Source organism: Octodon degus, unplaced genomic scaffold, assembly GCF_000260255.1.
Source record: "Octodon degus isolate 3935 unplaced genomic scaffold, OctDeg1.0 scaffold00059, whole genome shotgun sequence".
NCBI lineage: Eukaryota > Metazoa > Chordata > Mammalia > Rodentia > Octodontidae > Octodon > Octodon degus.
Window position 1 is genome coordinate 5,780,640 of NW_004524635.1, and position 14,914 is coordinate 5,795,553.

The 14,914-nt window shown below is 52.6% G+C and overlaps 1 protein-coding gene across 1 annotated transcript in view; it reads left to right on the plus strand.

Annotated features, from left to right (window-relative positions):
• Window positions 1-14,914, plus strand: part of Rarb (retinoic acid receptor beta) — a 183,455-nt gene that overhangs the window by 145,265 nt on the left and 23,276 nt on the right. The window contains exons 4-5 of the mRNA XM_004634191.3: window positions 1,140-1,300; window positions 9,692-9,868. Of these exons, the coding sequence (XP_004634248.1) occupies window positions 1,140-1,300; window positions 9,692-9,868 (338 nt within the window). The remainder of the gene's footprint in view (window positions 1-1,139; window positions 1,301-9,691; window positions 9,869-14,914) is intronic.

Below are 14,914 nucleotides of genomic sequence, written 5' to 3' on the forward strand. Positions count from 1 at the left end.
CCTCCCCTCTCCCCTCTCCTCTCCTCTCTTCTGCCTTTCTTTCAGCTGTCACTCAGCCCCTGTCCTGGACCCAGTCTAAAGAATCTCCTCCTAGTGAGGAGGACCCAGGGTGCTACTAGTTTTCAACCCGCTGGTGCGCCCTTGGGAGGCAGCACAGGCCAAATCCTCTTAGGGCAGATCAGATTACACCTGGGTCATCTTGTAGCACAGATTCCTGGGTATCAGCAGCAGCCTTCATAGCCAGGTAGGGTCCAGCCTGGCACCACCAGTTTGCCAGGAGCACGGACTGCCTGGAGGTGGGTCACACGGTCAGGTTTCACCTGTCCACCTCCTTGGGTTTCGGTTTCCTTCCCCAGGAGATCCTAGCCAGAGGCTTGAGCGTTGAGTTACACTGGGATTTGTGGTCACCTGAGATGCCAAGCCATGGGGACAGCCCTGGGCTTCCATGGCGGCTGTGTGAGACATGCTCCACACAGCAGCAAATGCCACACACTTGCTAAGGGGCAGCAGGCTGGATGGGACCTAGAATTGGGTGGCAGCGAGTAAACGCAGGGTGTTCCGAGCTGAGAGTTTTGTGCTGTTTTCAAATAACATTGTAAGTAACAAAAAAATGTGAATACAGAAAGTTTAGCAAGCAGAAAATCAGGAAGGGACAAAGCTATAATGCTGTCACCCCTAAGAGAAATCTCTTGCCAGTGCCCGGTAATTCAAGCACCAGCAGTGGAAAGAAGGAAAACGCTCAGCTATGAAGTGCTGTGACTGGTACGCAGGAGCAGGGGCTGTGCGTGAGGACCCTTCTCCTGGGCAAAGGGACTCCCCCGAAGAGGCCTTGGGACTTTCTCTCTAGAACTGGGAGTCATGCTCTTGGGAGAATCTCACCTCAAGGAATCCAGCCAGCCAGGGAGCCTGCTGACTGTGCCAGGCTCAGCCCCTGGTGCGCCTGAGGTCCCCCGAGAGCTGAGTGGCTCACCTGCCCTGTCCCTTCTTCCCAGGGGCGTCTGTCTAGCCACATTTCCTTGCTGTTCCTGTTCTGAGGAGCAAGTGATTCCAAGGCAGCCCTGAGACAGGGAAACTTCGGTAGCTAGCAGCCCAGGTCCAGAAATTAGTGCCCTCTGATTTGTCTTCTCTGTCACTTCCAGCTGTCAGGAATGACAGGAACAAGAAAAAGAAGGAGCCCTCAAAGCCCGAATGCACAGAGAGCTATGAGATGACAGCCGAGCTGGACGACCTGACCGAGAAGATCCGGAAAGCTCACCAGGAGACCTTCCCCTCGCTCTGCCAGCTGGGTAAATACACCACGGTAAGCGGCCCCGGCGTGCTGGCGCAGGCCCCTGCTCACGTATGCATGCGCGACACTGCACGCTGAACACGCACACATGCACACCCCCCCACCCACACATACTTTGCCCTGGGTCTTGCAGGGATGTCCCCCAAATTTAACCTAGGACATGTGTGTTGGCCATATGGGATGACAGTGGACCCTTCCTTCAGCGTGGTAGCCCTTGGACAGTCACCATGCCGGGCGTATTCTCCCTCGAAGTGGCTGCGCCTGCATGCTTTTGCATTTACCCAAGAGGCACCAACCGAGCACTTCCTTTATGCCATCGTATCTGCCAGGCACTGGCAACAGGAGACATTTGTTGTCACTCCCCGGGACTTTGGGCTGGTAGAGATAAATCAAGCCAAGGAAGTACTGCGTGATATGAGTGTGACAGACACCTGCCTGTACCCAGCCCAGACAGGACCCTGAAGGGGTCAGTCTTTAAAATGGCAATCTGGCCCCTGAATCCAGTCAAGACTATGGAAGGGGCCAAGTTCTGGCTTCACTTGCGTGTGTGTAAAACCCCCAGGCAGGGCCTGGAAGAACGCAGGGTCACCTGTCCCTCTGGGATGTGTGGTCCCCTCTGCTCCCCACTGTGGTGTAAAGAGTGTCTTTCACTTGGGCTAGAAACCCAGAGAGAAGAGGGAGGAAGAAGAGAGGCGGGATGGATGTGTGGCTGGGCTGCGATGTGTAGTGGGGCTGTCACTTCTACCCATGTAACCTTCGCTGATGACGTTCCTGGTTTGTGGCACAGAGTAGGCACTTAATAGATACTTGATAAAGGGGTGACTGGATGGAGCTATGGTACTGTTCGGGCCTCTTAAAAGGGCTTATAGCATACCTAAGATAGAAGTAAATGGACTATTAGAAAACTGCCAATATTGTAGCATTTGGTAGTTTGTAATAAATGTGTTAGGAAAATAATAGTACAAAAGGTCCTGAGGATAAATAAAGGAAATGATGAAGCTATTAAAAAAAAAAAAAAAAGGAACAGTGAAGCCACTTTGGAGGAGTGGTGCCACATCTCTGAAGTGGGCATGCAGGCTGGGCAGGCACAAAAGATCCTGCAGACTGCGGGGCTGGAACATGCACAGCAGCTCCCCAGGTTGCTGGACACGCAGGGCCGCAAGGCGGTCACGGGCAAGTCGCCTGACCAAACTGAAGACTTTTGCACCTCTGGGAGCAGAGGTGCTTCCGGGCAGCACTCCATGCATACCAGCAGGACACCTGCTGTCCTGCGCATGGGCAGGCTCTGCCTCAGTAGGTCTGGGCTGGTGTTTAACGCAGGCTTCCAGGGTGCTCATGTCACCACCAGTGAACCGAGAAGCCAAGGCTGTGACCCACACTTTGCGTAGGCAGGGCAGGGTGGCTCTGTGGGCCCCATGCAGGCTCCTGTCAGGGAGAAGCAGACATGGGAGTGCCTGACAGGCTGAGCAGGTGCTTGGCCCCAAACCAGCCCTGCCGAGCTTGGGTATCCTTTTTCTCGTCTTGAGTAGGACGCAGAGCAGGACGAGTGTGGATGCCATTGAGGGAGTCACCACCTGGACCTGGGAAGGCAGCAGGGACTGTGGGAGTGTTGCCTTGTATCCCAGCAAGGCCTGGAGCTGTCAGCGCTGTGGCCGTGACCACTTAGCTCCTGTCCCTTTTCCCACCTGTAAGTGGGAAAAGTACAAGGGTTGCGAAGGGTGCCATGTTGGACCCCCCCAGGAACTGCCCAGTGGTGATAGCATGCATCTGTCTTCTGCACGTGAGCAGACCCCACGGACCCAGCCTGTGCCAGGCACTCTGATGACCACAGCAGTGAAGTGACTTTAGTGAGTGCCTGTCATGGCACTGGGGCCTCTTGGCAATGCTGACCACCACCAGTCATGTTCTGGGCACTAGGTTGGGCTCAGTGTCCAGGTGAATCAAGGAGGTGGGAGACAGCTTGGACAGGGAAGGCGGGAAACATCTAAGGGAGCAGCAGACAGAAGCAGGTGCCTCTGAACAGCTTCTGTACTGAATCGAGAGTGGGAAGTGAGCATCTAAAAGAATTTTGAAAGCCAATGGAGGAGCCAGAGTTTCCATCTAAAAATAACAGAGAGAAATGGACAGTTTATGATGTCTTTATTATTGCTGTCAGGACTGCAGCCAGTATTTGTTAAGCATGACCCATGTACCAGGGACCATGCTGAGTACTCTTACTCATCCTGAGACCTCCATGAGGTAGGCATTATTACCCCACATGCAGAAGAGCCCACTGAGGCATGAAGGGCTAAGGAATTCTCCCTTTGCCTCCTGCTCAACAAGAGGTGGAAGGGGGCTTGAATAGTGGGATTCCAGGAGCAGATCTCTTAAACATTAGATCAAAGGACAGAGGATGAGGTGAAGTAGGAGCAGGCGCCATCCAAGCCATGAGTTGGAATCATCTGTTTTCCAGAAATAAGTTAAACATTTGCCTCCACAAAAGAAAAAGGGGTCAGAGTGGGGAATCTCCTGGCAGAGGCTTTTGAGATATGCATGAGGTGAGACACAGTGCATGACCATGGGCCTCTACTCCTTCCCCAGAAGAAGTCTTAGCTCTGCTTCCTCAGTACATCACCCTAACTCCCTTGGTAAACAGCAGGAGCAACCCTGTTCTGTTCTAATCTTCAGGGGAACAGGACAGCCTCAGCGTGGCATCTGCTTCATTCTGGAGCACACACCCGGATGTGGCCTGTGTCACGAGGAAGACCCCACACACTTGGGGCAGCTGCAGAGCGCACCACGCCTTCCTTGCCTCTCAGACAGGATGGTCTTCAGGGGTTCCCCAGGCCACCTCCCTGAATTCTCCACAAGTCACCCCCTGAGGCTCCGCACTGCCTGCCTTCCTCCCCTGGACTCCCTGTGGGCCCCTCCTAGATGAGCTACCTGCAGTCAGGTCCTACTTTGAGGATCTGCTTCTGGCTTCTACCCCTCAGCCCCAAAGGGCCTCTCCAGCCCTTCATCATCTAGCCTGCTGGGGGGTCACGGTCAACTAGGACCTGCCTTCCTAAGTGCTCTGTGGGGACCTTCCTGTTTGATCAAGCAGGGAAAATACAAAAGGAGGTGCAGCAGGCAGTCCCTCGGCACAGGACAGCACAGTCCTCAGCTGCACGCCCCCTCACAGCACCAAGATTTCTCTCCCGGCTCTTCATCACCTATTTCCACGGTCTGTACTCTGATCTGGCTTTGTTTTCATTGTAAGCTGCTTCCAATCCTTTCCGGAAGTAGGTGGGAATACAAATAGAGCAGCCGTAACACATTCTCTGCAAACTCTCCGTTCTGAGCTGAGCATTTTTTAAAGAGCTTTTTTTAGACAGGCAGTTGCTTCCATGGCAAGAAGCTTCCTGCCACCTTCCCCAGAGTGGCATCCCTGTCAGATGCCTTCAGAGTGAGTGGGCAGAGGGGGAAAAGGCAGGCAGCCAGCCGCCCACCTCCAGCTCTTTCAGAGAGTAGCTCCTTTCCTTCCCTAATTAGGGTCAGTTTAGGACAAATGGTCACGCTAAGTCTGGAGATGGCAGGAAAGGAAGGGGCTGAGAGAAACATATGACCCCACCCGTTCCCCCAGACTGGGCAGATTGCCCACCTACAGGCTTTGGAGCCAATGTCCGTGAGGCTTCTAACTGTGACCCCTCTGCACACCCGGAAAGGGCGGACTCCGAGTGGAAGGCAGACAGCAGGCGGTGCTAAGCAGAACAAGCAGGAAACCAGAGGAGACTCGGGAATGTGGGCTCCACTTCCTTAGCTGCTCTGAGCCACTCGGCCCCTGGGCTTTGGGACTCCTGCAGCCAGGTTCAAGCCTTGCCTGTACTACCTGGGTGCTGAGTGAGCCTGGAGGCGTAGCCCCTATTGGAGAGTCACCTCTGCAAGCTTACAGTGGGGATTTTACTGGTGGCTATTTTGTGGGGCTGCCCGAGAGAGGCCCAAGGGGAAAACTGTCAGCAGACCTCACTGTTTATGGCAGAGGGGTGGTGAGCAGAAGGGTTGTGCTTTGTCATCTTGTCATCTGAGCAGCCACAAGCTCAGGTGCTAGAAAAGTAAGATGAGTGTGACAAGGACAGTGTCCGGACAGCACAGCCCCAGCCCAGGCTGAGTGCTCCCCACACCCTGCCACTCTATGACCTCACAGGGTGTGGAGCGTCACAAGCTGCCCCCCAGGAGGCTCTTTAATATGAAGATTTAAGAAGCCTGTAACTACTTGGACAACGACCACAAACAGAATGAGTAACCCACCGAAAGACTTCCTAGGAGTCAGGCTTTAGGAAAGGAAGGAGATCCTGAGCGTTCCTAGCCGTTGGCAGGCTTATCTTTCGCTTTAGAACATTAACCTGTCATCGGCCAAATTAACAAAACCTGGGTTCTGGTTCCCACTCCTCGCCTCACAGCTCTCTCACCTGCAACCAGCCGTAACTTCCTTCCTTTGCCAGGAAACACACCTGCCCTGCCCACACTGCCTGGACTACCGGGAGTCTCCACCACACACTTGCTGCGCACCTACTACGTTCCTATCTTACGGCTGCTGTTGCCAAGGAACACAAACTCTGCCGTGAAAGCCAGACGAACTTATTCTCACACAGAGCTGTCAGGATCCCAGACTGTCAGGTTGCACAGAGGAGGTTTGGCCTCAACAAGGATGCTCTCAACCATCCTCTAGAACTGTAATTCTTACGCTTGTAAAGAAATCCTGCATTTCTTCCTTAGCCGGATCAGCCCTGAAGAAAATGCAATGCATGGTACCTAGAATCTGTCATGAGTGGGATTTTAGCAGCGTTGCTGGTTCGGCCTCCACAGACAGGTCTTGTTCTGACGGTAGCGCTAATCAGAAAAGCAGTGCGTGTTGCAGCACAAGACCATCCCAGAAAGGGATCCATTTGTGCGGTGGAAATTGCCATTTAATTGGATTTTATTGTGAGTTTGAGCTTTGCTGTGGTGTAAGGTGGCCCTGGGGGGCCATCGGGCACTTTCCTCCATATGGGCAGCCCACACAGCATTCTGGGAAGGGGCCCTGGAGCGCACGCACGCCCGAGGGCTCCGGTGCGCGGCCGGGCCAGCCCAGCGTTCCGCCTGCAGCACTGACGGGAGGGCTGCGTCCTGCTCAGCCTGTGTTCTTCCACCTCTGCTGAGGCTGTTCTCCCCGCCACGCAGGGCCTCGGCCCCCTACCTCGTCTCTTTCTCCAGCCCTATGTGCTGGTTTCCGCCCTGAAAATCCTGGCCTCCTCCGTGCTCCCCGAATACCTTCACTACCAGCCCAAACAGGCCACGGCTCTGCATTTGTCGCAGCGGGAAGCTAACATGTAAGCCGTTCTAACCCTCGCGCCTATGAATCCAGCAACCAGTATAATAAAACACCAGGTTATTTTGTCTTTTATTAACTGCCTCTTCCCTTCAGTTTGCATAATGGTGAGTTAGATTTACATGCTGTTACCACAGCTGTGCATTATTTTTAATAGAAGGTGCGACAGGCCTCTCTCTCTCTCTCTCTGCGCGGCACATGATGAAGGGACCTCATCCGCTGCTGATGAAGATTTCGTTCACACTTGCTGGGTCGAGCGATGTCTTTTTTTCCAGATGGATACTCCATTGTAAGATGATTTCCCATCTCTGTCCCTCTCTTCCATGTCATCTTCCTACGAACCAGATAAACTGCCTATTAAATTTAATTACAGCCTGAATAGCCGCACATCTTGATCTTCTGTTCCCCCGAGTGTGCTGTAGTCCACCAGGTCCTTGAGGACAGAATACAATAAATCCAGAGGATGCACGCTCACTGTCTGCAGCGAGTGTCGGGGAAGGTGGCGGCGGCGGCGGCGGAGGCGCTCTCCATTTTTTAGGGTGTCCGTGGCCTTCCGTATGTAAACTCTTCTTCTGAATTTTCTTGCAGACACTGAGAGCAATAGCTAGTTTAATTGACTCCTGTGGACTGACCTCAGAGGATGTGGAGAACTGCAGACATTACTTTGGGGTGCATAGTGCCCCCTATTGACTTGGCACTCTTCTCAGGAGGCCCAGCGCCAGCCCCTCGGAGCCCTGCCTTTTAGGGAAGGGTCCAGTTCTGTCTCACAAAGCTGCAGAGGTCAAGCCCTCGGGAGCAGGTGTAGGCCACTGCCTGGGAGGTGCAGAAGCTCCGAAGCCTGACCTCAAAACGAGTTATTCTGGGACATCACAAACAAGCAAGGACTGGTGGGAAATTCGCTCACTGAGTTATTCAGCTACTGAGTCTCTGCAGCATGCTCCCTGGATCACTGCTGTTGTGAAGATGAAGACAGACGGATTGTGTGCATCAGATGAGGGCTGTAAACATGGGCAAGAGGAGTGGGTAGCGCCCGGATGGCAGCGGCCTGTAGTCTTCCTAGAGGGGCCAGGGGAAAGCTTGAGGTCAGAGAGTGGAAGGAGTGAAGTGCACCTTCTGCAGCAACCTGGGGACAGCAGTCCAGGCATGGCTTTATCCCGCAGAAGCAGCCAGCGCCAGAACTCAGCGGGATTGCCTGGCGTCCACGTGTGGCCAGAAGGCCTGCGTGGCTGGCGCTGGGGGCACTGCGAGCGGTCAGTGGAGGCCCTGAAGGACTTCAGCTTTCAGCTTGCGTGAGATGAGAACCCACTGGAGCTTCTGAGCAGTGCTTTGGGTTTTTAAGGAGCCCCTTTTCATTTGGCTGACTGTAGATTTGCTTTGGTGGACCAGGGTAGGAAGAGGGAGAAGGGCCTGCAGCCTGCTGCACTGCCCAGGCAGGAGCGGGCGGGTGGGTGCTGCAGAGACGGCACCTCTTCCCTGGGAGCTGGCTGACCCCATGTGCTCTGGGCAGAGTTCTTGTTGCTGCAGGTGATGGCAACTTAAAATCTACTTGGATTTTAAAAAACAAAAATCCTCGTGTAAATCAGGCCTGGCTTTGTCCCGTAGCTCACTGTCTTCAGGATAAGCCCCTTTTTCTCCCTTTGATCTCAGCTTTCCTCTAAGTTGGCTTCAGTTTTATAGAAGCTTTCTCCCCCTTGCAGTCCCTGAAGCTCTTGGTAACACTGTTACTGACCAAAAGCTTCTAAGTTCTTCCCACCGAAGTCTCAGAATTGAGAGTCATTGGCCACTCTCAATCATAGATGCTTTTGGTTTTTTTTTTTTTAATTCTGTGGCCCAGGCTGGCCTCGAACTCAAAGCAATCCTCCTGCCTCAGCCTCCCGAGTGCTGGGATTACAGAAATACACCACTAGGACTGCTTCACATATGCTTTTCCTGACCAACTACAGTGTTCAAAAGATGGTAGTGCTGTCACTGACCAGACTAGAGTCCCTTCTGGAGGTTGTGTTCGAAATCAAAGTAACATCTGCAAAGAAGACGAGGCCATAGCTCCCCCCTTAAAATTAACATACCAAACACCATAAGCTCTCAGATCTCTACTGTTCCTCATGGGGGGCACGGTCTCTTTACACTTTGTTTGAATCAGAATCAAAATAAAGCTTCTAACTTACCTCAGCGGGTCTCTCTAAATAGTTTTTGAGTTCATTTTTAGAGCATAATGCATGCAATATAATTGTTTGTCTTCCTAAAAGATACAGTTTGATGAGTGTGATGGAAGCAGCAGCCATGTAACCATGACAGCAAGTGTGCAGCCTTTTGCAGCATGGCAGAAAAGATGCATTCCTCAGGCATCTTGTGGTCCACCCCTGTCAAGCCGTGCCACGGTTTCTGTCACCACAATGATTCGCCCTTTCCAGAACACCATGTGAATGGAGTCATTTCGTGTGTAGGCTTTTGTGTCTGGCTCCTTTCATTCAGCACAGGGCGTCTGAGGTGCGCTCGTGTTGTAGCATGTACCCCAGCCCCCCACCCCCGTTTCCTTCCTTGAGTGCCCCCTGCTGCTCCCTGCATAGCTGCAGTACTGGTGCATTTGATTTGATTCACTTTAAATCCTTTTCTTTGTTCCCCCTTGCAATACCTTTGTTGAAAATTCTATGCATTGGTTTTATAGGGTTCTCCGTATTCTGGGTGTTGATAATTTGTCAAAAGGAAAAAAAAAATGACTGAGGATGTAGTTCAATGCAGAGGCCCTGGATTCAGTTCCCAATACCAGCGCAAGGAGGGCAGGGTATTAGCCACTACTCGGGGCAAACGCCAGAGCTGTTAATTCATTATGGTTCTAAAATAGTAGCCTCCTTCTGATGCGAACAATTGCATATAAAGAAGGGTGTCCTCGTGTTATTAGTAGGGGTACACACATAAGGTCTTAAACACTTTAAAATGACAAATCCAGATGCACTTAGCTTCAAAGCTCCACCATCAAGGCTAAAGTGACGGCCTATTAACAGAAGACACCTTAGTGTTTCCGCCCTATTTTGGGCTTCCAAACCTAGCCCTGATGGTGTTTTCTCTGTCTCTCTCAGAATTCCAGCGCTGACCATCGAGTCCGACTGGACCTGGGCCTGTGGGACAAGTTCAGTGAACTGGCCACCAAGTGCATTATTAAGATTGTGGAGTTTGCTAAACGTCTGCCAGGCTTCACCAGCTTGACCATCGCAGACCAGATCACCCTGCTGAAGGCCGCCTGCCTGGACATCCTGGTAGGAGCCTTTCTGAGCTCTTGGAGGAGTGGGGAGGGGGGATCACTGAGAGGCTTGAGAGCTCTCCAGAGGAGACTCATGTCCCGGCTCCTTCCTGTGGCTGCCTATACTCACAGAGACCAGCTCCTTATGTTCAAATCACCATCTGATCATGGGAAGACCCTGAGGTTGGGCACAACCTACCTGCTTTGTTTTTCCAGCTTGATACTGGGAGAGAGGCCTCTAGCACCTCTCAGTGATGACTGGTTCTGCCTCCCGAGGCGGCCTTTGCCCAGCGCAGGCCAGGCCTGTCATGAGAAAGACCACCTCGTCCTCCTGCTCATATGCCCCCACCCCGCCCTCAGTGCGTGTCTGGAGACCCTTCCACAGGGCAGCCATGGAGATGTGGGACGGACCACATGGATTCTCCAGGTGGCAGCAGTACTGTGGTGTGGCTGCCACCCCACCCCAATTTTGCACCACTTCTCTTTGTGGCCGTAAGGAAACCTCTTCCCTCCTGTGTTCCTTTAGGCTGCAAAATAAGAAAGCAGACAGCTTAAAGAGCGGTGTTTATTTCTCACATATCTGGAGGCTGAGAATCTGAGATTAGGGAGCCAATATGGCTGGGCTGGTGGAAGGGCTCTTGTCCCGGGTCACAGATGACTGGCTTCCTTCGAGGCAGGGGGAGAACCCTTCTCCTGCTACTAATCCCTTCCTGGGCCTGCACATGTGTGACCTCATTCAAATCTCATTGTTCCCAAAGGCCCCAACCTGCAATGTTATCATACGGGCAGTTAGGTCCTAACATACAAATTTGGAGGTGGAGACGCAAACAGTCTACAGCCCTCCGTGGGCCCATTTCCTCAAGTGTGCAAAAGAAGGTCCTGATGCCACTTGGTTCCCTGCCATTGTCATGCATAGAGAGGGAGTGGCCGCTGGCACACCTTCTCCCTTCTCCTCTGTGGTCTCTGGTGTCCTCTGCTGGCCGGATGTCTGCCCTCTCTCTGCCCACCAAAGGCTTAGGGGCCAGGGTTCCCAGTTCTGTTTCCTTGGGCACAGGAATAGCTTCCACCAAAGCAGCAATGACTGTCCTGGCTGGGGGTGGGGCGATACAGAGAGGCCTGTGGAGCAAGTCAAAGGATTGCGTTGGAAAACAGGGAAAGGAAAATTCACTGTGAATGTCCAGATTTTCCCTTTTATTCTGTCTTTCATGACTTGGGTTTAAGTTATTCTGAAAGCTGATACCATTTGTCACCATAATTAAACACACGTATGTCCTCCTCTAGAGGATAGAGGGCCCTGGATGGGGGTTATGTTTTTCGTTACTATAACAAAATTACAGTTCTTCAGACAGGATAATTGTATGCAATTGGCATTTATCTGTCTCGTGGCTCTGGAGGCTGCAAAGTCCAGGAGCACAGTGTTGGCATCTGCGCTGGATCTGGTGAGGCCCTCGCTGCACACCACATGGGCAGAACGTGGTGAGACAGTGAGCGCCAGCTCGGGCCGCCCTACCTCTCCTAGGAGAGCCCAGTAGTCCCACTATGTGGCCACAAAGGTCCCACTTCAGGTGGTGACTGCACCACCTGAACAGGAATAAATGACACCCAGGGGCCACGTCCAATCCACAGCAAGTGGTTGTGGAGCAAGCCTGAAGATTCGCTCATGCTTCAGTTGACTGATTAGTGCTGCAGAGGAAGGGACAGCGCCTCAGAAACAAGGGGGTGCCAGGAGCCTGAGAGCGCCTGGTCTCTTCTCATGAAATCAGAGAGTTTGGGGTGATCCTGGAACAGTTCAGAAAAACCAGCCCCGTAGAGTATCAGCCTGCAGTTTCCGGCCTCAGCTCCACAAGATTGAGATCTTACCTTAAAGGTCCTCTTCCAGCTGCCAGCTGGCATCTCCCCTTGCCACACTTATTTATCCCTGGGACACTTAAGTGAGAAAAGGAAAGGGAAACTGTGTGGTGACAGGGCTGCGTGCAACAGCATGCCTCCGGCTTGCCTGTGGGCCCAAGGCAGCCCCTCCCTGTCTCAGTGAGTCAGGTAGAACCCTTCCAACCCCACCTTAGTATGTGCAGAATAGAAATATGAAGAAGTACAGCATTAACTAGAATTATTTAATGCCATTAGCTAGGCAGTGGGGACTTAGTATGTAGCAGAAGCTCACCAATGATATGGAAGGCAAAGGGCAATGCTAGCCAAGCCTGTGTGGCAGTTTCAGCCCCTATGGTGTGATCCACTAACCCTCAGCCATTCATTCCTGGCCTCGGTGGGGTGGAGAGTTGGTTGAGGTGTGGCTGGAAATAGAGGAACAAACCCTGATAGGGAATTGTGGAGCCTCCGGTTGGATACCATGGATCAGAAGGCATGCCACTCAGCCCTGGACAAGAGTTCATCTCCAAGGATTTACAGAAATGGCAAGTAATCACAAGATCCTAAAACATGCACAACTTCAAAGAGCATCTTTTGGATGCTGGCTTAGCTAGCTGAGCCATTTAGAGGACTCTTACTTGAGCCCTTGGTGTAGGGAGAAAGTGAGGTTAGAGACCAGGCGGCTGGACAGATTCGGGCTGAGGTCATTCTCAACACCAAGGAGGAGAGTGCAGGTCATCCCTAGGGTCATCAGGCCTGAATGAGCACTGCCACTGAGGACGAGCCAGCTCAAGTCGTGTGAGGTCTCCTGTCTCGGTCACACGGCTGCCAGGCAGGCGCTCTGAGAGGAAGAGTTCATTGCCACATCCACATGGCCCCCGGGAAGAGCTGATTTGTCATTGTAAGTGGGAGTTGCTGGGAAACAGGGAGAAGGGGAAGGAAGCCTCAGCTGTCTGCCAAGCCCCCACCCCTCCAGGCCATGCCACCTCCAGTGGCCAGGACCATTGACCTGGAGTCCCTAGCCAGGCTTCTGCCCCAAGGATGAGGCAGGAGATAGAGGCTCAGCTTTGAAAGCCACGATTTCCCACCAGGGCCCACCAGCCAAAATTACTGTTGAGATGGAAAAACTCTTCATAACCCCTGCAGACAGAATTTTCCTTCACCTAAATCTTCAGCAACTCTGGGTGGTGTTCAGTGACATGTCCGAGTGTCCCTCACCTGAGCTCTGCCAGTGTTTCCTTCTGAACCTCCTGCGTCTTCATGAGCCCTTCTGCTGCTCTTTCCTCCTCCGCAGGTAAATTAGGATGACATCCCTCTCAACAGAAAGTAAAAATCATAGAAACAAAAGCCATTTGAGGCCTCTGACTCTCTGCTTCCTCTTCCTCTGTGTTCCTTCTTCTCTTCCATTGTCCTTTCATCCTTTCCTTCCACAGTGACTGAGGGCCTGCTTGTGTGTGTCAGGCATGGTTCCCAGCTCTGTGGATGCAGTTGGATACCAAGCCGACTGAAATCCCAGCCCTCGTGGAGCTGCCCTTCCACCGGACAGCAGGGGTGACAGTAAGCAAGCACATGACCAAATTAAGCAGTGACTTAGGTGCTACAACAAAAGTAGAACCTGGCTCAGTAGAATAAGCTCTTGCCTGGCAAGTGAATGGGCCTGAGTTCAATCCCCATTTCTGGGGAAAAAAAAAAAAGTAGAAGCAAAAGGGACAGTATGACTGTGTGGTAGGGGCTGGTTTCTCTAGCACATTAAGGAACAGGTACCTCGGGGGAAACCTGAATGGACAGTGCCCACTAGAACCAGGGAACACCGCTGATCAGCATGGGGCAACCAGAAAGGGTCAACATTCAGGGGCCCTGAGGTGGGAGCCACCCTGAAAGTATGGGAGTAGCAGCGGTTATCTTACTTTCTCTTCTTTGGACCTAATACCCAGCACTTACAGGAGGAAAGGTTTATTTTAGCTCGCAGTCTGTAGGTGTTTCAGTCCCTTGTCAGCGGGCCAAGACAGGGCATTGCAGCTTGGCACTGGGGCAGAGTGTGAGAGGAGAGAGAAAAGATGAAGCCTTCTAAGCCACACCCCCGGTGACCCTCTCTCCTGACCGAACCCACCTCCTAACAAGAAGTCAGCTGTGCACTCCTCTGTGGAGTAACCCCTGGGCACTCCCCCGCCCAAGCCACACCTATGAGTGTCTGAGGCTTGGGGAGAGATCCAGATGGGAGCCAGAAGAGCAAGCCTTGAGTGTGCCTGGAGGGGAAGGCGTGGGGGCAAGAGGACCTGGGGTCAAGAGTGCGTGTGTGATCCCAAGCAGAGTGGCAGAAAATCCCTGGATTTGGAGCAAAGACATGGTCTGGTCTGATGTATGTTGTACACGTTCATTCTGTATTAGCATATAGTAGGGAACACGTGTTACAGTAATGATTCTTATGTGTGTTTGCTAAGCACCATGTGCCGGACATGGGGGATACCATGGTGCAGAGAAGAGTGCGTGCCCACTGGAGTGTGGTGCTAGCCCCCCACCCCAAGCTTGCCTCCAGAGGGAGGTTCTGCTGCCAACTAGCTGTGCCACTTGGAGTCAGTTACTTCCCCTCTTGGGGCCTGCTTCAGCCTATTAGAAAGGGCGATCTGAGAAGCTTCCCTTAGGGCCTGGGGAAGATGAAATGAGGGTTTGAGCACTGCTCAGCCCATTCCAGGCCTCACTCGTCCTACACAGTGTTGTTACTAAATCTCACTGCATCCTCGTAGGTTCTATTATGATCTAGGTTTTCCTGGTAAAGCAGTAGAGAGGCCTGAGTGGAAGCCCGTAGGTCCTCCGAAGGTGGAGGACAGCCTCTGGCTAAAGGGAGGTGAAAATCGCTCTCATGAAGGCAGAAACTTGAGCAGTTTTGCCATAGTGGAGACTTAGGTTCTGTAATTAGCTCTCTGTTTTACACTAAAATTAAACTGTGTAGCAATACAGTGAGAGGCAAAGATTCACTTGTAACTCAAAAGACAGTTCAAGTCGCAGTGCCCCTGGCCACCCCCAAGTGTGGCTGAGTCTCACCTCCCTGGACCAGGATTCCACGCTAGCTGTCTTGGCTGGGGCTGACCCATGTCCGGACAAGCCAGGGCCCACATTTCTCAGCTGGCTGCTTCTCTTTGCCCACATACAAGCTGTCCTCTGTCCTGTCCTATTCAGGCACCTTGTGCAGTCTATG